Source organism: Saimiri boliviensis, chromosome 17 (assembly GCF_048565385.1).
Source record: "Saimiri boliviensis isolate mSaiBol1 chromosome 17, mSaiBol1.pri, whole genome shotgun sequence".
In the NCBI taxonomy this organism is placed as follows: domain Eukaryota; kingdom Metazoa; phylum Chordata; class Mammalia; order Primates; family Cebidae; genus Saimiri; species Saimiri boliviensis.
Window position 1 is genome coordinate 1,444,855 of NC_133465.1, and position 22,583 is coordinate 1,467,437.

The 22,583-nt window shown below is 47.8% G+C and overlaps 2 protein-coding genes and 4 pseudogenes across 2 annotated transcripts; 2 read left to right on the forward strand and 4 right to left on the reverse strand.

Annotated features, from left to right (window-relative positions):
* Positions 1-454: 454 nt before the first annotated feature.
* On the forward strand, positions 455-2,455 carry LOC101046941 (inactive protein-arginine deiminase type-6 pseudogene; annotated as a pseudogene).
* A 253-nt stretch (positions 2,456-2,708) lies between these two features.
* Positions 2,709-5,313, forward strand: LOC101047258 (ras-related GTP-binding protein A-like; annotated as a pseudogene).
* On the reverse strand, positions 4,799-7,162 carry LOC101047582 (DNA cross-link repair 1A protein-like; annotated as a pseudogene).
* Positions 7,163-7,596: 434 nt separating this feature from the next.
* Positions 7,597-10,973, reverse strand: LOC101047892 (vigilin-like). Its single transcript, XM_010339666.3, is given in 5 exon segments — positions 7,597-7,862; positions 7,865-9,577; positions 9,580-10,069; positions 10,376-10,933; positions 10,935-10,973. Coding segments are annotated over 5 exon segments (3,051 nt in total). The 5' UTR covers positions 10,959-10,973.
* A 4,102-nt stretch (positions 10,974-15,075) lies between these two features.
* On the reverse strand, positions 15,076-16,010 carry LOC101048219 (protein ITPRID2-like; annotated as a pseudogene).
* A 2,389-nt stretch (positions 16,011-18,399) lies between these two features.
* CCL15 (C-C motif chemokine ligand 15) lies at positions 18,400-21,736 on the reverse strand. Its single transcript, XM_010339667.2, has 5 exons — positions 21,588-21,736; positions 19,897-19,956; positions 19,644-19,694; positions 19,062-19,173; positions 18,400-18,644 (listed from the first exon to the last, which is right to left on the reverse strand). Exons 1-5 carry the CDS (start codon positions 21,661-21,663, stop codon positions 18,530-18,532), a joined length of 414 nt encoding a protein of 137 aa, XP_010337969.1. The 5' UTR covers positions 21,664-21,736; the 3' UTR covers positions 18,400-18,529.
* Between the last annotated feature and the right edge of the window lie 847 nt (positions 21,737-22,583).

Here is a 22,583-nt window from a genome sequence, read left to right on the forward strand (position 1 = left end):
GGAGGTTTTCATCATATTTCCCAGGCTGATCTCAAACTCTTGACCTCAAGGGATCCGCCCACTTTGGCCTTCCAAAATGTTGGGATTACAGGCATTAGCCACTGCACCCAGCTCAAGATTTGTCCTTTTAAAAAAATTCCGAATTGATGGTCAGACTCTTTAGCCATGTTTAACACTTTTCCAATTTTATGTTTATTTTATAATTAAACAGGTTTGATGAGTCTCATCACAAAATAAATCTAATATCAACATAAGTGAAAAGTTGGCCCATTTTGTTACACATTCTTGAAAAGACAATACTCATTTTTCAACTTTTTAATTTTTTGATTACTAAAGAAATACGTGCTGTTTAGAATACTGCAAAGAATGGTGAAGTTACGAAGTCAGGAGTGAATTCCTCTTCAAATTTCCACTGCACTCTGCAGCATCAGCATTACCTGGAAACTCGTTAGAAATGCTGATTCTTTGGCACTACCCATGTCCTCCTGAACCAGATTTCTGGAAGTGGGAGCCCACAATCTGTGTTTCCGCAAGCCTTCCTGGTGAGTCTTATGCATGCTAAAGTTTCAGAAGCCTTATCTATCACACAGCTTTCTAAATGCGATGCTTCAATATCATGTGGTCTCTTCAGCCATCGGCCAGTCCAGCCTGGGGAGACTTGAGTCCCAGGTTGGTTGCCTCTAGGATAAATAGCTTCCTGTTTTTGCTCCAGTGTTGCATAAAACTCTGGAGACTTGGCAATGAATTAGATATGATTTGTTGCGCCCAAGCATCATTCTTATTCTTATTTTCAGTCTTCTCTATGAAATGACATATTCTATTTTTTTTTTTTTTTAGGCAGAGCCTTGCTCTGTCACCCAGGCTGGAGTGCAGTGGCATGATCTCGGCTCACTTCAACCTATGCCTTCTGGGTTCAAGCGATTCTCCTGCCTCAGTCTCCTGAGTAGCTGGGATTCAGGGTGCCCATCTCCATGCCTGGCTAATTTTTGTGTTTTCGGTAGAGACAAGGTTTCGCCACGTTGGTAGGCTGATTTTGAACTCCTGACCTCAGGTGATCTGTTCACCTCAGCCTCCCAAAGTACTAGGATTACAGACGTAAGCCACCCCACCCGGCCCTGGACTGATATATTCTTGAAGGGCAATATTCTACTTTATTTGGTTTTCACAATTTTCCTAATGCCTGGCACAATGCATAACCTGAAGTAGGCACTCAATGATAATCTTTTTGAGTGACAATAAATATATGTTTAAAGATTCCAGAGAAAGAGAGATGGGCCCTTCTGGCTGGGATGAAGGGGAAAGGTTTTATGGGAGCATCTAATCTGAGCCCTTGAGGTTGGGCTGAGTTTTTCTGGGGAGAGTTGAGAGGATGGCATGCCTGGCAGAGGGCACCACCCAAAGCAAGGAAGCAAAAAAGAACATGCTGGCTGAGCAGGTGGCTCCAGGAAGAGCTGGCCTTCTGCTACACCCAGGCACCCCAAAGACCACATTCTTGATCCTCGACATGCCTTGAGCCCCCAATCTTGATGAGTTCCCCATGAAATACTCACTGAGCCCCGGTATTGGCTACATGACCCATGACGCTGAGGACCATAAAGTGGCCAGCATGGTTTCCATCGGGAACGTGATGGTGTCCCCACCTGTCAAGGTCCAGGGGAAAGAATACCCCCTGGGCAGAGTCCTCATTGGCAGCAGCTTTTACCCCAGCGTGGGGGGCGGGGCCATGAGTAAGACCCTCGGAGACTTCCTCTGTGCCTAGCAGGTCCACGTGCTGGTGGAGCTCTACTCAGATTGGCTAATGATCGGCCATGTGGATGAGTTCATGTGTTTCATCCCCACAGATGAGAAGAGTGAGGACAAAAAGGGCTTCCAGCTGCTCCCGGCCAGCCCGGGCGCCTGCTACAAACTCTTCCAAGAGAAACAGAAGGAAGGTTACGGTGATGCTTTTCTGTTTGACAGAGTTAGAGCAGATCAGCTCCTGTCTAACAGAAGGGAAGCCAAAACCATCGACCAACTTCTGGCTGATGAAAGCCTGAGGAAGCAGAATGAATACGTGGAGAAGTGCATTCACCTGAACCATGACATCCTGAAGACAGAGCTGGGCCTGGTGGAACGGGACATCATCGAGATTCCCCAGCTGATCTGCTTGGAGAAGCTGACAACGTCCCCTCTGATCAGCAGCCCAAGAGGCTCTTCGCAAGGCCATACTTCCCTAACCTGCTGTGGATGATGGTGATGGGCAAAAACCTGGGGATCCCCAAGCCTTTCGGGGCCCCAAATCAAGGGCATCTGCTGTCTGGCAGAAAAGATACGCTGCTTGCTGGAGCCCATGGGCTTCAAGTGCACCTTCATCAGTGACCTCGACTGCTACCTGGCAGATGTGGGAGACATCTGTGCCTGTGCCACCGTCCGCCGGGTGCCTTTTGCCTTCAAATGGTGGAAGATGGTACCTTAGACCCAGGCCCTGGCGTTGCCAGCTCTTGCCCCAGCATGGATGGCCCATGTCACCATGCAGCAGCAAAAGTCCTTGCCAAGTAGAGGAGGCTGGAGAGTCGAGGCAGCATAACGCTTTCTTCCCCAACCACCCTGACCCTTGGACCCCGTAGGATGGCAAATGCCGCAAGCTTGAACCCCTGTGGGGAAAAGATGGAAAAGTTTTCAGCCAAGAGGCGTTTACTAAACAGCCAATAAAGCGCGGGCGGTCACGAATGCAACAGGCCCCGCCGCAGCCTCTCCAGCTCCTAGCTCGGTCCAGGCAGGCCCCTCTCCCTCCCTCGGCGCCGCGCGCAGGCCGCGCCCTCAGGCCCAGTCCGCGGCGGGTGATGCCACATACAGCCATGAAGAAAAAGGTGCTGCTGATGGGGAAGAGCGGGTCGGGGAAGAGCAACACGAGGTCGATTATCTTCGCAAATTAGATCGCTCGCGACCCCCGGCGCCTGGGGGCCACCACCGACGTGGAGCACTCCCACGTCGGATTCCTGGGGAACCTGGTACGGAACCCGTGGGACTGTGGCGGTCAGGACACCTTCACGGAAAATAACTTCACCAGCCAGCGAGACAACATCTTCTGTAACGTAGAGGTTTCGATTTACGCGTTTGACGTGGAGAGCCGTGAACTGGAAAAGGATATGCATTCTTACGACCCATGCCTGGAGGCCATCCTCCAGAACTCTCTTGACGCCAACATCTTCCGCCTGGTGCACAAAATCGATCTGGTTCAGGAGGATCAGCTGACCCGATTTTTTTTTTTTTCTTTTTGAGACGGAGTTTCACTCTTGTTACCCAGGCTGGAGTGCAATGGCGCGATCTCGGCTCACCGCATCCTCCGCCTCCTGGGTTCAAGCAATTCTCCTGCCTCAGCCTCCTGAGTAGCTGGGACTACAGGCACGCACCACTATGCCCAGCTAATGTTTTGTATTTTTGGTAGAGACGGGGTTTCACCATGTTGACCAGGATGGTCTCCATCTCTTGACCTCGTGATCCACCCGCCTCGGCCTCCCAAAGTGCTGGGATTACAGGCGTGAGCCACCGCGCCCGGCCTTGTGACCTGATTTTTAAAGAGCGAGAGGAAGCCCTGAGGCGTCTGTCCCGTCCGCTGGAGTGTGCTTGTTTTCGAACATCCATCTGGGAGGAGACGCTCTGCAAAGCCTGGTCCAGCATCGTCTACCAGCTGATTCCCAACGTTCAGCAGCTGGAGATGAACCTCAGGAATTTTGCCCAAATCATCGAGGCCGATGAAGTTCTGCTGTTCGAAAGAGCCACGTTCTTGGTTATTTCCCACTGCCAGTGCAAAGGGCAGCGCGACGTCCACCGGTTTGAGAAGATCAGCAACATCATCAGGCAGTTCAAGCTGAGCCGCAGTAAATCGGCCGCTTCCTTTCAGAGCATGGAAGTTAGGAATTCCAACTTCGCAGCTGTCATGGACATCTTCATCTCAAACACGTACGTGATGGTGGTCATGTCAGATCCGTCCATCCGTTCTGTGGCCACCCTGATCAACATTCGCAATGCCAGGAAACACTTTGAGAAGCTGGAGAGAGTGGATGGCCCCAAGCACAGTCTCCTTAAGCGTTGAATAGTCCCAAATGCTCTTTCTGAAAATACTGAATTGCCTTTTTTGTTTGCATCCTTTATTTTTAATATTCATAATGTCGTGTGCTTAAAAGTGGATTTTGATGTCTCTGCTGCTTTCTCCTTTCATCTTTCTCCCCTGCTCTCCAGTCTTAAAACATTGGACGCTACTGACTCAGCTACCCAGTAGAGCTTGAAGCTGGCTTTTCTGAGAAGATGGTATGGTGTAACACTAAAGTAGGTGGTTCGTGTGTGTTCTGATTACCTGGTTATAATAGATATGCACATCAAAGCCTTTACCAGTATCTTCCTGTATTTCGTATCAGATTGCAAAGATGGAATGTTACTATTTTTTTTTGCAAATTTTATATTAATTTTATTTAAGTATACATATAAAAGTTTCATCTCATAATTTTAAAGGTACATAATTGCTTATACATAGCATGTTTCAATTTAGTTTATTAATTATCATTAATCCTTTTGGTCCCTGAATCTGCCTTTGCTTCCTCTTCTAGGGCTCGATGCAGAATATAACTGCCCATGGAGGGCAAGGGGCAAGAAATTAAGGGTCCCAGGGAGACTCAGTTTCAGTTATCCTTGATGATGCTGAGAGGCATTCAGCACCAGGAACATGTTGTTCAAACATAAATGAGAAACTAAACTATCTGAACAATCTTCATGAAGGTTTTCCACACAAAGTGCACTGTATATCTCTGTAGACTTAACTACTAGCAAGCTACAACCAAGGAACTTAACTACTACTGAATCCTCGGAGGTATCATCAATATCCAGCTTCCAGTTTCCACACTCTAAAATATTTCTCCATCGTGCTCCTAGATTTCCAGGTGCCAGCATTTACAGTAGGTATGATTTTCTGCGGCTTCAGCCACTGGACAAAGTGTTTTATTTCCAGGTAGCTGCTGTGTTCACTGTAAGGCAGGCGTCCCCAAACTGCAGCCCCCTGAGGCCATTTATCCGCCCCCCCCCCCGCCGCACTTCAGGAAGGGGCACCTCTTTCACTGGTGATCAGTGAGAGGAGCACAGTATGTGGTGGCCCTCCAACGGTCTGAGGGACAGTGAACTGGCCCCCTGTGTAAAACGTTTGGGGACGCCTGCGTAAGGAATTCCATATATTGAAATGTTTCCTTTGGTCTGCGGAATAACATCTGCTATACTAGTGAACTTGTCAGCGTGTGTCCATCCTGTAGGTCTAAATGCCAAAATCTGATCATATTTCCCACCATTCTTATTCAAATGACTCTGTAAGCCCTTGAAATTAATTTGCATCATTGGGAGAAGGTGAGCCAATGAACTGCACATGTCTGTAGTGATGAATGAATTAATTTCTGGTGTATTGAGGCACTGTGGTGTTTTCTATTTTTCTTGGGACATGCCCACTTTTGAACCTAAAACATCAGCAATGGCTAGGAAGACTCTCTTTTCCAACACAGTAAGTACCACAGACAACAAGAGCACGTGGGTTTAGAGTTACAGCCTCAAAGGCAGTGTTGATGGCAAACTGGATAACTTCTTGCTGAGATGGAAAGGTGTACTCTGGGCTACAATATGTGGTATCTAAGTACAGCACATGGACTTTCCGGTTCACAAGAAGAGAACGTTCCATTCTGGGATCTGCTCTGAAGTCTCCCGTGTGTAATATGACAGCACCATTAGGAAGACAAAAGAGGGTCATGGCAGCACCTGGACAGTGATTGGCATCAAGCAAAACAACTTTGACGACACAGTCAGTGTCCAGTGGCAATGGATGAATATATTGTTCTTGCACATGAAGCTCGTTCTTCAACAAATTACCAGTTATTTCACTGCAATAAACCGGAAATGTGAAGTGTTTAGACAATCCAGCATAATGATCAGAATGAAAATGTGTGAGAAAACAGGCTGTACAACCTTCAACCACGCCATACTGAAAGGCATCAACTGTAAAGCCAGTTCCAGGTATTTTCTTATAAAAATGGACATGTCTTTTTTCTTAATTCTCCTACATTAGATGACTCTGGGATTTTCCTGTTCCTCCTTTGCAGTCCACCATGAACTGATTTTGTGAAGACTTTGACTTTACTTAAATTGACTGTTTCAGATTCTGCATTAGCAAGGTGATCTGATCTCTTCTGATGCACTCCTTCCTGCAGTGAATTTGACTTTTTAAGTCTCTTTTTTTTTTTTGACGCTGTGACCTCTCACTAGAAAGTCCCACAGAAAGACTCTCATTTAAATTCTTCACATCAAATTCTAAATCACTTAAGATTTTTCTGCTTTCCTCTTGCACTGCCAGGACCTCTTTTTATTAGGACTTGGAACTGGATTTAAGTTTATCCCTTTTAATGCACTTTCCCCTAGAAATTTCTCTTCTTTTCTTTTGGGGGGTAGTCCAAAATACACACATATCTGTTTGCTTCATTACTTTGGTAGAAGGATGTATTGCATTACACTTAGGGCCAGAAGGCAATATTTTCAAAGACTTAGCAGCAGGTGTACTAGAAAAGTTTTCTGTATTTAAAATTGTAGTTTTACCACCTGGTACACCATCTAATTTCTTTCTGCAGAAATATGCTGAGTTAGTATTGTTCTTAGGATTCAAACTCTCACTTGATAATTTTCTATTTTTACTTTGGATTGGTTGGGAAGAAAGATACCCTCCTCCCTGGCTTTCAAAAGGTTTCGACGTTAAACTCTTAACTAACGAAAGAGAAACTTGATTGTAAACAGCTGATTCTTCAGTTCCCTGTTTCTGGTTATTTGATTGAGGTGAGTGAAATTCTGGCTCATCAGGTTTTGCTTTAGTTGCCTGATTAACAGAAGCAGCAAGCTTCCCTGCCAATGCAGGTGGAAACGACACAAAATCACCACCACGACATGCCGGCAAAGTACTCTCATTATTTTGGGAAACAGGTTGAGACAAATCATTTAGACTACTGAATCTCTACAATCCTTCTTCATGCTTATCCTGAGCTAAGAAGCTATTCACTTTGGGACAGCTCTCATCCTGGTCCTTCAGTAAGGGACCATGTTGTTTTATAAGCAAAGCACAGCTGTCATCTTCTTCAAGGCTGCCATCTTCCGAGCTTTCTCTCTATTTTTTTTTTCCAAATTTTTTTTTTTTTTAAATAAAGTCAAGGAAGTTTATTTCCTGAGGTGGTCCAGCGGGACATCCTCAGAAACCAGGAAGTCGAATCCTAGCCGCTGCTGCGGTGTTCTGGTGAAGAAGGTCAGAGTGCTGACTGGCCTGCCGGGTGGACCAGGGGCTGGAGTCTGTTATCTTAGCATGAGTGCTCATGACCTTGTTGAGTGTTAACAGTGGAGCAGGTCCTGAGCGGGCACTGGGCACGGCCAGGCCTGTAGGAGCCTCGCACACAGAGCCAGGCGCTAGGCTTCTCTGTGAGACCTCGGGAAGAGGGGAGAGCATCAACAATTTACGGAGTGTCCAGCCGCTGGGTCAGATGGAGACAAACCATTGTGTGGTTGGGTTCGGGTCAGCAGGCTGGAGAAGTTTCTGCTTTTTGAACGTTACTGTTTGGGGCCCCAAGGGAGGGTCTTGGGAGCCACCTGTGCCCTAAAGCTGGGAAATTCCTCAGAGCTGCTCATGTTAGGAGCCTTTTCACTGCTGCTGGCAGCCCAGGGTGCGTCCCGCACCACAAAGCCTCTGGATGGCGCCTTGGCCTCCTCGTGTGCCAGGCGTTTCATGTACACCTGCAGCGCCTCGCTGTCCACCGCATCGGCCAGGTATTCCTCCTCCAGGTTGAGAATGTGGTCAGTGGCTTCCTCCACGTTTCTGGGAGCCCTGTCACAGTGACGCAGTTGGGGTCTGGGGCCCCGCTCTGTGGGAAGCGAATGTCCACCTTGAATTCGTCCATAATTTTGCGAATGACTTTGTCTTGGGCCCCGATGATGCGGGCGTGAACACGGTGGTCCAGCGGGACCTCCTCAGAAACCATCTGCTCGAGTTCACCCACAATTCTCCATATAGCGTCCCTGGCAGCTTCTGGGTTCTTTTCGTACCCTGTGATGGTAATTTGGTCCTGAGGCTGGCTCCCATCGTCCTTATCAGGGAAGTGGATGTTCATGTCATGCTCCAGCTGGATTTGGGTAATCACTGCCCCCTTTCTCCCAATAATCTTGGGATGGTATTTGGGGTCTACAGTGACACTCAGCTTAAAACTCCTTAAAGCCCGGTCCTCCTGCTCAGCCTGCAGTTCCTTCACATGCTCCAGAAGTCCAGCCTTGGCCCGGTCCAAATTTGCAGCGAGGCCTGTGATGGCAATGATGTCGGACTGCAGCTCAGGGGCTGGCACATGTGTGTTTACCTCAAACTCATCCATCATCTTGCGGCTCCTGCTTCCTTTCTGCCCAATGATGTAACGGTGAAGGTCAAAGGGCACCTCTACTTCGATGGTGACAGGAACCAGTGCCTGCAGGGCTTCCTTGGCAGCCTCACACGTTTCTTTCCGGCCGGAGACGATGATGATGTCACACCTCCTTGGAGAGCCAGGGTCAGCGTCTTTGGCCTCTCTCCCCTCCCCAGCTTTGTCCCCGTTCTCCTGGACAGCTGGCCCTACACTGTGAACTGGGTTCTCCTCTCTACCTGGGAATTTAATTTGAACATTGAAATCCCGAGTAATCTGCTGGATTCTGGAACCTTTGGGGCCCATGACAGATGGATGGAATTTCTGGGGTATAGCACATTCTAATGTCACCTGAGCTTCCAGGTTCTCAGTGATCTCCTGAATGCACTTCTTGGCTGCCTCCACACAGTCCTTGGTGCCTTTGAGGGTGACTTTGTCACTGTGTGTGCCAGAGCGTGGGAGGCTGACCATCACGCCACCATACTCTTCAGCAGTCTCCTGCAAGACCTGGCCTCTTTGGATGACGAAGTGGCGGTGGTGCCTGGGGTCCACCAGCATGTAGTCTTCCACCACATTATCCAGGTTTTGGATGAAGGCCTCCACCTCCTTCTTTGCCTCCTGGACAGCATCCTCCTTTCCGATGATAGTGATCAGGTCCTGGTCCTTGTCCCTGGCCGCAGGGAAGACGACACGTGCTCCAGTGCTGTCACGCACCTTGTGAATTTTGCCACCCCCCTTGCCGATGACGAATTTGTGGTATTCTGGTTTGGCGCGGATGTCAACGGTGAAACTTTTGGTTTGCTTCTCTTCCGCCAGATGTAGGAGCTGCTTCTTGGCCTTCTCCACGTCCGAGGAAGGGCCCCTGATAGCAAGAGTGTCGCTTCCTGAACCTTCCACGGGAAAGTGAACGTGGACTCCGCCACACTCCTCCATGATGGAGCAGATCAGACGGCCCTTGGTGCCAACGAGGGAGTTGTGCGGCTTGGCGGGGATGGAGACCTCAGCCATGTTGGCCAGGTCTTTCTGAATAGACAGAATCCTGCTCCGGGCAGCTTTGCAGTGGGCTCGCTTGCCTGTGATGATAATGGTCTCTGAATTGCTATTCTCTGCTGGAAGATCAATGTTGGTGTTGCTTTCCTCACGATTTTAAAGTTTGCACCTCCTTTCCCAATGATGTTCTTGTGGCACTGTTTGAAGATGGGACCAGAAATTGAGTAGCTGTTTTCCACCAGATCTGTCACCATCTTCTGCATGTATTTTGTACATTTTTCCACCTCATTCTTGGGTCCTCTGAGCTGGACGATGTCACTTTTTGGTGCTGGGTCTGGGAAATTGATGATAACCTCTGGGAATTTGTCACAAATTTCACGGATCCGTTCACCCTTCTGCCCAATGATTGTGCGAAGAAATCTCTGCTCAATGATTAGATCCTTGGTACGCTCATTTTCCATGCGAGACGCAAGCTCCAGCAGCTCTCGCTTGACCTGCTGCACACCCTGCGGGTCCCCCTCAATGCGGATCAAGTTGTTCTTCTCACGGTCGGGAGGGATGCGCACGGACACCTTGTACTGGTCCTTGATTCTGTTTATGTTGGCACCACTCTTCCCAAGGAGGTGCCTGTGGAACTTGTGGTCGATTTTTTTTTTTTTTTTTGAGAAGGAGTTTCGCTCTTGTTACCCAGGCTGGAGTGCAATGGCGCGATCTCGGCTCACCGCAACCTCCGCCTCCTGGGTTCAAGCAATTCTCCTGCCTCAGCCTCCCGAGTAGCTGGGATTACAGGCACGCGCCACCATGCCCAGCTAATTTTTTGTATTTTTAGTAGAGACGGGGTTTCACCATGTTGACCAGGATGGTCTCGATCTCTTGATCTCGTGATCCACCCGTCTCGGCCTCCCAAAGTGCTGGGATTACAGGCGTGAGTCACCGCGCCCGGCCTGGTTGATATTGATCTCTACGTAGTCCATCTGGTTAATCAAATCTTTGACCATGCTTTCTATCTGTTCCTGGGCCACACTGACATCCTTGGTAGGGGCCTCCAGGGTGGTCTTGCCTTTGCCCTCTGTGAACTCGATGTGAACCTGTGGCATCTGCTGAATGATTTTGGCCGGGTTCTGTCCTTTCTTGCCAATGATGAAACTGTGAAGCCAGGAAGGGGTGGCGACAGAGGAGACAGTGAAGCTATTGGCCTTGGCATAGACTTCAGTCAAAGCCTGACCTAACTTTTCAGGCTCGCCTCGAAGTATTACAGTCTCTGAGATGCTGTCTGAGGATGGGATCTCAACTGAAACGCTGGCTCTCTCAAGGATCTCCTTCAAAGAATTGTGCTTGGGCCCCATGACATACTTGGGCTGGGATTTCTTCACTTCCATTGTGATGGTTGTAGTCTTCTTTTTCTTCTCCTTATAAATCTTCCTGATGGGAGCCACAGCCTGAGCCAGTTGTTCCTTCTCTCGGGTAAAGACGATCTCTGTCCGGTTGACACTGGGTGGGGGAATATTGATGTGCGCGCGGCCCTGTCTCCTGCATGATCTCGCCAACCAGCCTATGACACGACCTGGCGATGAAGGGGTTGAATGCCTTTTCTACTTCTAGCCTCTCACGGCATGTTTGTCCTGCTCGGCAGAGATGAGCAAGTCTTCATGGTGAGCTTTCTCAATGCCCTCTTTGGTGCCAGTGATCTTGATCTGATTGCTGGGGTCATCCGGGCATGGGATCTGGATTTTGGTTGCAGTTTTTAGCTCCAAGTCTTGCAGTTTCTCTCCATTTTTGCCAATAACAAAGCGATGGCGTTCTTTGGGAAGAGCGACAGTTGCTGCGGCCTGAGTCTGCAGTCTAGCAGCAGTGTCCTTCCGAGCTTTCGTGACAGCATCCAGCTTTCCCGACACCGTGATGGAGAGGCCTTGGTCTTTGGCCAAAGACAGCTGGGAGCAGGCAGACATGGAAGCACTACCCCCACCACCTCTGCTGTGGGGTGGTAGAAGCGCTCCAGCAGGGAAGCCACGGTGGTCTTTCCTCCCCCAGACTGGCCCACGAGGGCCGTGATCTGGCCAGGGGGCAGTGTCAGGGTGAAGTCTTTCAGCACCTCGAAGCCGGGACGTTGTGAAATGTGATGGTGCCACGCAGGTGCTCTTTGGGGATGCAGCAGCCCCCAGACAGCGGGGTGCAGGGACTCAGGGCCATGTACTCGAAGACCCGGGCGCCTGTGCTCAGCCCCTGGACCACCTGACCAAACAGGTTGGAGAGGTTGGCCATGGACCTTTGCACCGTCTGGGAGGCCACCAGGAAGGACATGAGGTCTCCCCCTGTCAGCTGCTGTCCGGTCACAAGGGAGCCCCCAATAAACAGAGTGCCCAAGATCATGCAGTTGAAGGCGATGTTGGAAAGCCCTTGGAACAAGGGAGTTTTTAAAAAACAGGGTCTGCCATGGGCTGGGAACTCACACCTAGGCTCTTCCCACACCCTCGCCAGGACCTCACTTTCCTAGACTAACTGCCTTACTGGACTCTGGGAGAAGGAGCCTATCCCCGGGCTCACCCCAGAACCCACAGTCCCCATCTTCCAAACAACCTCCCTCCCTTCTCCCTCAATGGGGAACACAGTCCTGATGTCTAGATTTCACCTCCCCTTCCCACTGTTGAAGGACACAGGCCTAACCGGGCCCAACTCTTGGGTCAGGGTAGGAGGGAAGAAGCACCAGCCTGTCTGGCTGTCTTCCGCTGGCCCTGCCCTGTGTGCCTGGAGTCTTTGACCCACTGAGATGGTGGACCCGCCTCCTTCTACACCAAGGACACCCAGCTCTGAAGGAGACAGGAGGGGCTGATGCCCACCTGGAGCTCTCGGCCTCCTGCCCACAGTGCTGACGAGTACAGAGCTCAGTGGAGCAGCTACTGCAGAATCCAGTACAGAATCGGTCCAGGAGAGTACAGCTGTGGACAGGCCAGTCTCCACAGCAAGGTCTGGGAGGCGCACCTTAAAAGGGGAAGGCAGACAGCCTGAGTGACCCTGAGACTGGGGATGAGGGCTAGGCTCCAGCTGGCTTCAGAGGGGCCTGGAAAGGCACACAAGTAGGGCCTTAGCTGAACTGGTGCCCCAGGACTTCATGCCCCTGCCCTGCTGCGGATGCACCAGCCCTCCCCACCTCCTCTCTGCTGTCACTTCCTGCTGGGATCCTTCCCCTGTCCAGCCACATCAAGGCTGTGGGACTATATGGGGCCCTGCTCCCCTGAGCAGGGGAAGAGGGGGTGCCTGCCCTATACCTCCACAGTCAGTCAGGCATTCTGGATTTATCTGTGCAAAGAAGGGCAGTCAGTGCCCTCTTTCAGAGGTGGTGGCAGTTTGCTGATGGAGCAGCTGGTGCTGGGGAGGCCAGCCTGGAAGAGGCAGCAAGTGGCTTGAGTTTGTGTGCAGGAGCCAGAGTGGGACCCACAGGCTGTTGTGGGTATGGTTTAGAACCAGATGCTACTCCGGGGACAAGCTATCCAAAAACCCCAGGCCCACATCCACGCTGATTTGATATCCCACTTCCTGACAGATCAGAGGCTAGAGTCCCAGAAGCAGAGCCTGGGGCTGGCTCCCAGCTGCTTCGAAGCTAAACCCTTCCCTGGGGCAGCCCAGAACAGTCCTCAGCTTCCTGGCGAGTCCATGAGCCCTGCCCGGGGGCCCTGCTTCTTGGCCTGACCCCTCCCTCACCAGGCAGCCAGTTAGCCAAGGCCTGCTTCACTCCTCAGTCACCAGCCTCAGACTGCCTAAGACACCTCTGATACCAGATACTAAGGCTCTCTCTGGGCAACTTCTCCAAATCCAGCCCTCCACCAGCCCACTAAAGGAGCAGTTAAACCCCACGGCTAGTCCAGCTGGAAGAGCTAGATTGCAAGAGCCATGCCATCTGCCTGACCTCGCCTCGGCCTTGGCTCCACAGTGGACAGTGGGAGCCTAGCAGTGCTTGATGGGGAATGCCTGTTTTGAGAGTGTATGTGGGATAATCTACAGTAAAATACTTGAAAAGCACAGTGCAGTGCTGTGCTGTAACCATGGTACTCAGTCCTTCCAGAGCATTTATTAATGAAGCACCTGCCATGTGCCACTGAGCCCACTATGGGGAATGAGGACAGTCCCTGCCGCCATGAAGCTTGTGTCCAGTTGGCAGGACAGACAGGTGGCCCAGCAGCTGCAGCATGGTGTGTGCACACATTTGGTTGGTAGAACCATGTTTCTACCACTCATGGTCAAAAAAAGCCCACCAAAGTCAGCCTGGCGGCCTCAGGTACTTTTTTGGGCAAAGATAGAATTGAAATAAATTTCAGTAATAAATTGGTGAGCCAGCTTTCCTAAGGCCTACAGGGAATGCCATCTAACTTTCAGATACATGGGTGCAGACGACCATTTAGCCAAATGCAGTGCAACACCGATGAGGACTGCCTGGCTCTCTGCAGGTCAGGGCTTCCTCCCAGAACTGCACCTCATCCCCAGGGCCATGGGGCAGCACAGCGTCCTCATCCCACTGCAGGTCAGCTGGCACTGCCTCGCAAACAGTAACTGCCTTCTGGAGGTCCCTCCCCAGCCTGCGGGAGCCTGCCCCGCCTCCAACCCATCACCTTCTTCCCTGGATCGTTGGAAGCATCTTAGATCAGATAATGCGCTGGCTCTGCCCTCTCCAGGCTCACTGTCTCCCACCATGCAGGCTCAGGGCATGACAACTCTAGAAAAGCCCCATGCGAAGCAGACCTGCCCCCACATTACTGGTGGGGGTGCAAAATGGCATGACTCCTGTGGGGGAAATTGTCATCTATCAGATGAAAAAAAAATTTTTTTTTTTGGTGGTTACTTTACACATTTATTTAACACATATAAAACCAAATAGGAAAACATTTTCCTTTTTTTTTTTTTCATAAAACAAACAGCTTTCACTGGTTAAACAACTAAAATCATTTTATGTATGGAAGAGAACAAATCTAAATTACTTCCATTTTGAAAAAACAAACACTAGCTTATTCATTTATATTCATTCAAGTCATGGGCTCCATTATTTGGATGATACTCTACTATTTAGTCTAAAAGACGGAAGAAGAAACATCTCCATCTAATAAAGAAGTCTGGACAATGCAAAAACTGAAAGTACAGCGTTTAACATAAGGCACATTTCGATAAGAAAAATACTACATAAGAAATGATAAAATTACATTTGTCTTGAGTAAAGCAAGAAGGCTTACAGTGTAAGAACGTTAAGTAGTTGTAGGTAACCTCATATAATTCTATCCTACTGCTATTAGTAACTTTTCAAGAATTAAGAGCAATTATTTTTTAACAACAGAACAGTTTTGCTTCTTGGTAGTGACATTAAGTAACAGCAGTGGAGGGAGAAATTGGTTGCTTCAAGCTCTCAAAAAATGAATCAGTTATTGCACAGTAAATACCTCATAGAAGTCAGTGTTTTAAGAAGCCAGTATGAAGAAATACGTTATTTATAAGTTGGATAAGTCTGGAAGTCTTCAAGTTTTATAATTAATTCTAATAGGGAATCAAATGAAAAATATTGACATACAAATAAATATTAGGCTTTTCAAACTGCTACAGTTTTTGATAGTTTAGAAAAGAAATAGCAAAGTGTCTAAGTTTCTATGTATTTTTTTTAGAAGATACACTTGAAGAAATACACATTGTACACTGTATACAGTCACCCAGTTCAACAGCAAGTATCTTCTAAAGCACAAGTAACACCTCCACCAGTGCCTACCATTGGTAACTCCAGTATTACACAGCTAATAGGATCCATGCCAACCTATAATTTCCATTTAATGATTATCTTGCTTAGAATTAGATGTTTTACTTGAAGATAACGCTGCCAAAAGTCCACTTACAAGTTCCCGTCTCATCTCCCCAATGATAGACTCTAATCTCCCGTATGACTTGCTGCAACGCATCTTGCTCCACATTTTTATGCATTTCCTCAGCAGCTGGCATTACTGGGAGTTTTCCATGCCCTTCTTCCACTTCAGATTTAGGTCCTCTAACCTCTGGGGCTTCTCCAGCTGCATCAACTTCCTCAGAACTTTCCAAATCTGGAGGCGTCTGTACAGAGCCTGTTCTAGAAGGAGCCGTTGGCGTTAGAGCCACCGATGCTCGGAATACTTTCTTCCTCGCCACTAATGGGGTTTTGGGCTTGCTCACTGAGGCAGTAGAAGTTACTCCAGTTTTTCTATTAGCATGAGAGGGACCGGAACTTACAGAAGATGATTCTGATGTTGCTTGGGAAGAAACAAATTCCGAGCTTTCTCCAGGAGGAATTTCAAATTCCATTTCTCCAAGTACTAGGCCCAATACGCATTTTTCAACTTTTTAATTTTTTGATCACTAAAGAAATATGTGCTGTTTAGAATACTGCAAAGAATGGCGAAGTTACGAAGTCAGGAGTGAATTCCTCTTCAAATTTCCACTGCTCTCTGCAGCATCAGCATCACCTGGAAACTCGTTAGAAATGCTGATTCTTTGGCACTACCCATGTCCTCCTGAACCAGATTTCTGGAAGTGGGAGCCCACAATCTGTGTTTCCGCAAGCCTTACCTGGTGAGTCTTATGCATGCTGAGTTTCAGAAGCCTTGTCTATCGCACAGCTTTCTAAATGCGATGCTTCAATATCATGTGGTCTCTTCAGCCATCGGCCAGTCCAGCTAGGGCCTGGGGAGACTTGAGTCCCAGGTTGGTTGCCTCTAGGATAAATAGCTTCCTGTTTTTGCTCCAATGTTGCATAAAACTCTGGAGACTTGGCAATGAATTAGATATGATTTGTTGTGCCCAAGCATCATTCTTATTCTTATTTTCAGTCTTTTCTATGAACTGACATATTCTTTTTTTTTTTTTTTTTTTTTTCTGAGGCAGAGTCTTGCTCTGTCACCCAGGCTGGAGTGCAGTGGCATGATCTCGGCTCACTTCAACCTCTGCCTTCTGGGTTCAAGCGATTCTCCTGCCTCAGTCTCCTGAGTAGCTGGGATTCAGGGTGCCCATCTCCATGCCTGGCTAATTTTTGTGTTTTCCGTAGAAACAAGGTTTCGCCAGGTTGGTAGGCTGATCTTGAACTCCTGACCTCAGGTGATCTGTTCACCTCGGCCTCCCAAAGTACTGGGATTACAGACGTGAGCCACCCCACCCGGCCCTGGTCTGATATATTCTTGAAGGACAATATTCTACTTTGTTTGCTTTTCATAGTTTTCCTAATGCCTGGCACAATGTATAACCTGAAGTAGCTGCTCAATAATAATCTTTTTGAGTGACAATAAATGTATGCTTCAAGATTCCAGAGAAAGGGCGATGGGCCCTTCTGGCTGGGATGAAGGGGAAAGGTTTTATGGGAGCATCTAATCTGAGCTCTTGAGGTTGGGTTGTGTTTTGCTGGGCAGAGTTGAGAGGATGGCATGCCTGGCAGAGGGCACCACACAAAGCAAGGAAACAAAAAAGAACATGCTGTTTCTGAGGAACTGTGAGAAGAGAGTATGTATCATGCAATTAACCTGCACGTAACATGTTTTTGCCCCCTCCCAGACCTTCTGTGAGTGGCTAGATGCTTGGTTAGAATGGAAAGTCTTGGGCCAGTTCTGGTGGGTAGTTTACGTTTATAATCCCAGCACTTTGGGAGGCTGAGGCAAGCAGATCATTTGAGGTCAGGAGTTCAAGACCAGCCTGGCCAACATGGCCAAACCCTGTCTCTACGAAAAAAAACAAAAATTTTCTGGTCGTCGTGGTGGGTACCTGGAATTCCAGCTACTCGGGTGGCTGAGGCAGGAGAATCGCTTGAACCCACATGGTAGATGTTGCAGTGCACCAAGATCGCACCACTGCACTCCAGCCTGGGTGACGGAGGAAGACTCCATCTCAAAAAGGCTGCCAAGGTGGGTGGATGATCTGAGGTCAGGAGTTCGAGACCAACCTGGCCAACAGGGTAAAACCCTGTTTCTACTGAAAATACAGAAATTAGCTAGGCGTGGTAGTGGGTGCCTGTAATCCCAGCTACTAGGGAGGCTGAGGCAGAAGAATTGCTTGAACCTGGTAGGCAGAGGTAGAAACCTAGAGAGACCAGCTCGAAAACCACATCCAAAAATCATGCTACAAGAATCAACTGGTGTGAATGCTGCCACTGCTGCTGGGCACTGCAGCTAGTGGTGCTGACCTCTAGCACTGGTCATGGGGCACGTGTGCTTGCATTGCTGCCTCCAAAACCTGGAAGCTGTTGCCACCACCACTGTCACCTCAATGGAGTCCTCTCTTTTTCTACCTCTCTGCAATACTTGTTTCAGGCTCAGATCTCTGGAAGCGAGCATAGATTGGCCAAGCCTGAGTTGTGCCTGCCCTGGCACCTATGGAGCAAAGGAGAGTGTTTGCCTTTGTCATCTTTTGAAGCACAAGGCAGTTCAAGGATCTTCTAGCAAAATAGAAAATAAACCAAAGGAAGAGGAAGCTGTGGGCTATCTGTCATGGCAGAATGAACTCAAGTGTGTGATGAGAAGAAATCCCAGTGTAACTTATTATTATCATTATTATTTTGGCAGGTCCAGAAAGCATTTTTGCAAATTGGAATAGGAAGTTAGAAGGTCCTTGAAGACTGTCTCAAAGAATGAAGTAGTTATCATAAAACAAATGGTGTACACATGGAAGTGCAAATGCAGGCTGATAAGGAAACAAATAGTAGTTCTCTTTTGGTGAATAGGAAAATATCAAAAGGGAATTGTGGGAAAAATTACAATGGTTATGGGATTATAATGGATCGAATGTTAAGTAAACTAGAAAATGGTGTTAACTGGGCAAATGATGGAGTTTAAAAAAACTTTCTTGAAATTGTAGCCAAGCCTTTGAAGATGAGCTGTTTCAGTAGAGAGGAGAAGATGAGATATAAGGTGAATTTGTATTTAATCATATTGGGGCTCAGCAGTTCCTTCAGTTTTATATCAGTTTATTTCCTCTTAAAACTCAAGCAAAGTTAAAAATTGAACACTCTTTATTAGATGCATTGCTTGTATTACCAGACACAACAATAATTTTTTTCGAAAATTCAGGCCAAGAGACACAGAAGAGGTGTTGAAGCTGGATGACTGGCCTCTTTTGTCTGTTTATTTTGGTTCCCGGACGTGGGAATTTGGGTAGGGCGTCAGCCTTCTCATGCACTCCTGAACTCCTGTATCACTGAGTTTGGTACAGATTCGTTGCCCACTCTTGCTGAGGAAGCTGGGGAACAAGCGAGAGAAAGGTTACAAAGTGAGGTGTGTTTAGCGGGTGGAGACAGGGGACCCCATCCTCCCTGCCTCTCAGATCTCCCACTCAACACAGCCTGTTTTTTTCCTCTCTCTGCTGATGGCAGCTCAGTTTCGTCTTGAGACCCTCTCAGCCTGTGGGGCTCCTTAATGACTCATGGAAGTGTCCTTGGGCCAACTCGTGTCTGCTTTATTCTCCCTTCCCTACCTCCTCTCCACTGGGAATGTCTCATCCCTGATGCCCTGCAGGATCCTCATAAGGACACAGCTGCCCCGGACCTGGCAGGCTTCAGAGGGTGGGACCCGATGGATGCCGATCCATCGGGTCCTCCCTGCAAGACGCTGGGGGCTTCTTCTTCCCCAACACGTGGTTCGTGAGCTTGGTACTTACATGACAGCTGGCCTGGGGCACTTGTTGCCCGTTTCAAAATAATAATTCATGAGAGAACACCGGACGGTTTGTCGAGGGAAGTGGAAGCAGCAGTCAGCAGGAAGGGTTAAACCTGTTGAAAGAAAAAGGGTTGTCTGAGGGCCAGTGTTTCTCCTTGAGAGCACTGTGGAGGGTGAGAAGGCATGTGCCTTGGAAGAGATGTTTCCTCCTCCTCAACCAGCACTTCCTGGCATCTCCTCGCTTCAACCCTGCCCAGGATTGGCCTGTGTGTCTGAGGGCACCCAGGGTGGGCCACAGCAGGACCAGGAACATTTCCCCCGGAAGGGAAAGGCATCTGCAGACACGGGCAGGCATCAGAAAGCACCTTCTGCCCCAAAGGAGCAGACTCTTGGGACGGCCAGAGGGGAATCGAGGGGGCATCTTTGAAGGAGGGCTTTGTGGCCCATCCTGATCTTCCTTGGACATGTTCACCACCCTCAGGACCCTCATTCTCCTTCCGTTCTGTAAACAGGGACAATGGATCTCATAGCGGGGACCTCCACCTGCCCACTGCTTTTGAATGTATGCCGTATTTCTTCTGACCTGCTGGTTGTTCCATTGAAACCTGTGATACCACGAACTCTGTCCCTGCATCTGGAAGAAACAGATAGGACAGGGAAGGAAATCACTGGGTGGCAATAGTGTTGTATCATCTCCACCCACTCCATTGCTCATCCCCCTCCTGAGGCAGAGAGGCTCTGACGCTGGACCAGATCTGATTACTTACTGTTTAAACATATGCCATATCTGACCACTGACTGTTCTGAACTAATGTATGCCGTATCTGGCCACTCACCTTTCTGAACTAACGGATATTCCAATGGAAGCTCTGACATCACGGACTCTGTCTCTGCATCTGGAAGAAGCAAACAGGACAAGGAAGGAAATCACTGGGCGGCGGCAGTGCTTCAGCATCTCCACCCACCCCATTGCTCATCCCCTTCCTGAGGCAGAGAGGCTCTGACACTGGACCCACTACCACCTGTCTGGGTTCTAGGCTTGCCTCCCGGCCCGTTTATTCCCTTAGGGCCTTGAGTTTTTTCAGGGACCTTTTGAACATGTGGACATGAAAACGTTGTGTTGACTTTGAAATACTAAAAGTAACCTGCAAAATCTAACGCGGTTCAGTTAATGGAATGTCTACATGATACGGCGCAGTCTTGCTATTGTGAATAGTGCTGCAATAATCATATGTGTGCATATGTCTTAATATAATATATAAATACACTTTTAATATACTTTAAAGATCTACATTAAATATAATTTCATAATTATATTAAATATACTTTAAATATAATTTAATAACTACTTAAATATGCATTTAATATAACAATTATATTAATTATACTTTTAATAATTTAAAAGCTAGTTTTAAAATTGATATTTAGGCCAGGTGTAGTGGCTCATGCCTGTAATCCCAGCACTTTGGGAGGCTGAGGTGGGTGGACACCTGAGGTTGGGAGTTCGAAACCAACCTGACCAACAAGGTGAAACCCCGTCTCTATAAAAAATAAATAAAATAAAATTGATATTTAGTTTACACATTGAAACATAAAGACTTGATAATAACAATTCAGCTACCAACTTAGCCCCCTAATCACTTTCCAGTGTTTTCAACTTATTTTTTATATGGCTACATTAAATGAATTATATGTAATGAGGCTTGTGGGTATACTTTAATATGGGTAAGGTAGAAGGGTTTGGGTAAGGTAAAAATAGATCTTAAATGGTCTTGTCTTTCCATAACTACTTCCTAATTAGCTCATATCTTAATTCCACTACTTACTAGCTATATGATCTACCAAGTCATCTAAGGTTCTGTGCCTCAGTTTTCTCATTTGTAAAATGTCAACAATAATAATATAAAACACTATATAAAATTGATGTTTTGGTTTTTCCCTATGAAAGCAGCAAATTTGCTTTTTTTTTTTTAACCCAATATGTACCCCACAGAGTTGTTAGGTGGAATTGATGTGTTAATATCTATAAGACACTTAAAACAGTGCCTGCCCTGTACATAGAAAGTACTAGATGTGCATTTGTTAAACAAAAATATCGGATGGTTAGGTGACCTTGCTTGAGTCATTTGTGTGGCTGGTTCCATTTATGCACCAAAATGATACTATAGATGGTAGGTAACAGTTTTAGCGTCATACAATTCTATGCTTCTTTCTACAAATTTGTAATTTTAATACACTTCTATTAATCTAGCACTTAATAGTCCTATGTCAGCTAAGGGAAGGTATCAAATAATTTTTGCTGTGGAAAGGAGAATAATTGGCCCCACAGTGACCAGCCATAGTGCATATTTCCATCTCAGGGTCCAAAGCCTGCAGATAGAGCCGGGTCTATACTCTGCGGCTGCTTTAAATGAGTACCACAACCATGTCTGGGATGGAGAGTAGCCACAGAAGGGCAATGTGTCTCTGCCCCAGATCCTGAGTTACCATGGACCTGGTCACCTGGAAGAAGAGTTACTGAACTCACCATTTATGACCCGGGCCTGGGATCCAAGGGCAGCAACAAGCACGAGGCAGGAGAGGGCAGCCACGGAGACTTTCATCCTTCTGGTGGGCAGGCAGAGCTGGCCAAGGACTCCTGAGCTCACTGTTTCCTGGCTTCCCGGGATCCCAGCTCTGCCTCCTATTTATAAGAGGAGGATCAGGAAGTTACAGGGCAGAGGTCAGAATGCTGTTTTTTGACTTAGGATAGTTAACAGGCTCTTTCTAAAAAGGGAACAATGCTGAGAATGCAACAGGAGGTAGAGGACAGAGATGACTTGGATTGTCCCTGTGGACTTCCCTGATTGTCCCATTAAGTACAGGCAGAGGGAGCAAACACCTTATGACGGGTCCTTCCCTCTGGGAGATTCATTCATTCTCTAAACAGGAGTTTTTCTTTTCTTTGGGAGCTAATCACCTTCAGATGCTCAAATAGCCTGTACTACCAGAGGCTGGGGACCACCAGAGGGGACACTTCATCTTGTAGAGCTGTGATCTCTGCTGGTAAACACCGCTCATAGGACAGCCCATGATGGGCAGCCCAGGATGTGTGCTTGTGCAGCACGATTGTCTAGTATAAGCTGAGCTACCCTAGAATATAACGGGGAGAGTATAGAGCAAGGATGAGCACGTGGAGCTAAAATGTCCCCTTGCGGGTTACTCCGGCTTCTTTCTCAGCCCTGCACTTAGTCTCCGGAAAGGAATATTCCTTGTCCATTGTCTGGAGATATCTTTGACTCCTCTGTTTGTCTCATACCCCATATGTAACTCATTAATAAGTAATTTTGGCCCTACTTCCAAAAATATAGCCAGAATCTTATTATTCCTTGGGAAAAAAAATCTCCCATTTATTCTCTGCTACTATTCTCAGTGCTTCACTTCTCAGACTACCTGCTGTTAGCACAGACCACACAGGTTAAGGGCTCAGTCCTGTGAGACTGGCAACATTTCAGATGCCAATTTCAAATAGTGGGTCCCCAGG

What these genes read in the sequence shown, in the direction of transcription:
- CCL15 (XM_010339667.2), bottom strand. Translation starts at nt 21,663, where the DNA reads ATGAAAGTCTCCGTGGCTGCCCTCTCCTGCCTCGTGCTTGTTGCTGCC. An exon ending in ATATCCGTTAGTTCAGAAAG is followed by an intron (nt 19,695 to 19,896) that starts GTGAGTGGCCAG and finishes TGTTTCTTCCAG; the next exon opens with ATGCAGGGACAGAGTTCGTG. An exon ending in TTCAATGGAACAACCAGCAG is followed by an intron (nt 19,174 to 19,643) that starts GTCAGAAGAAAT and finishes TTCTTTCAACAG; the next exon opens with GTTTAACCCTTCCTGCTGAC.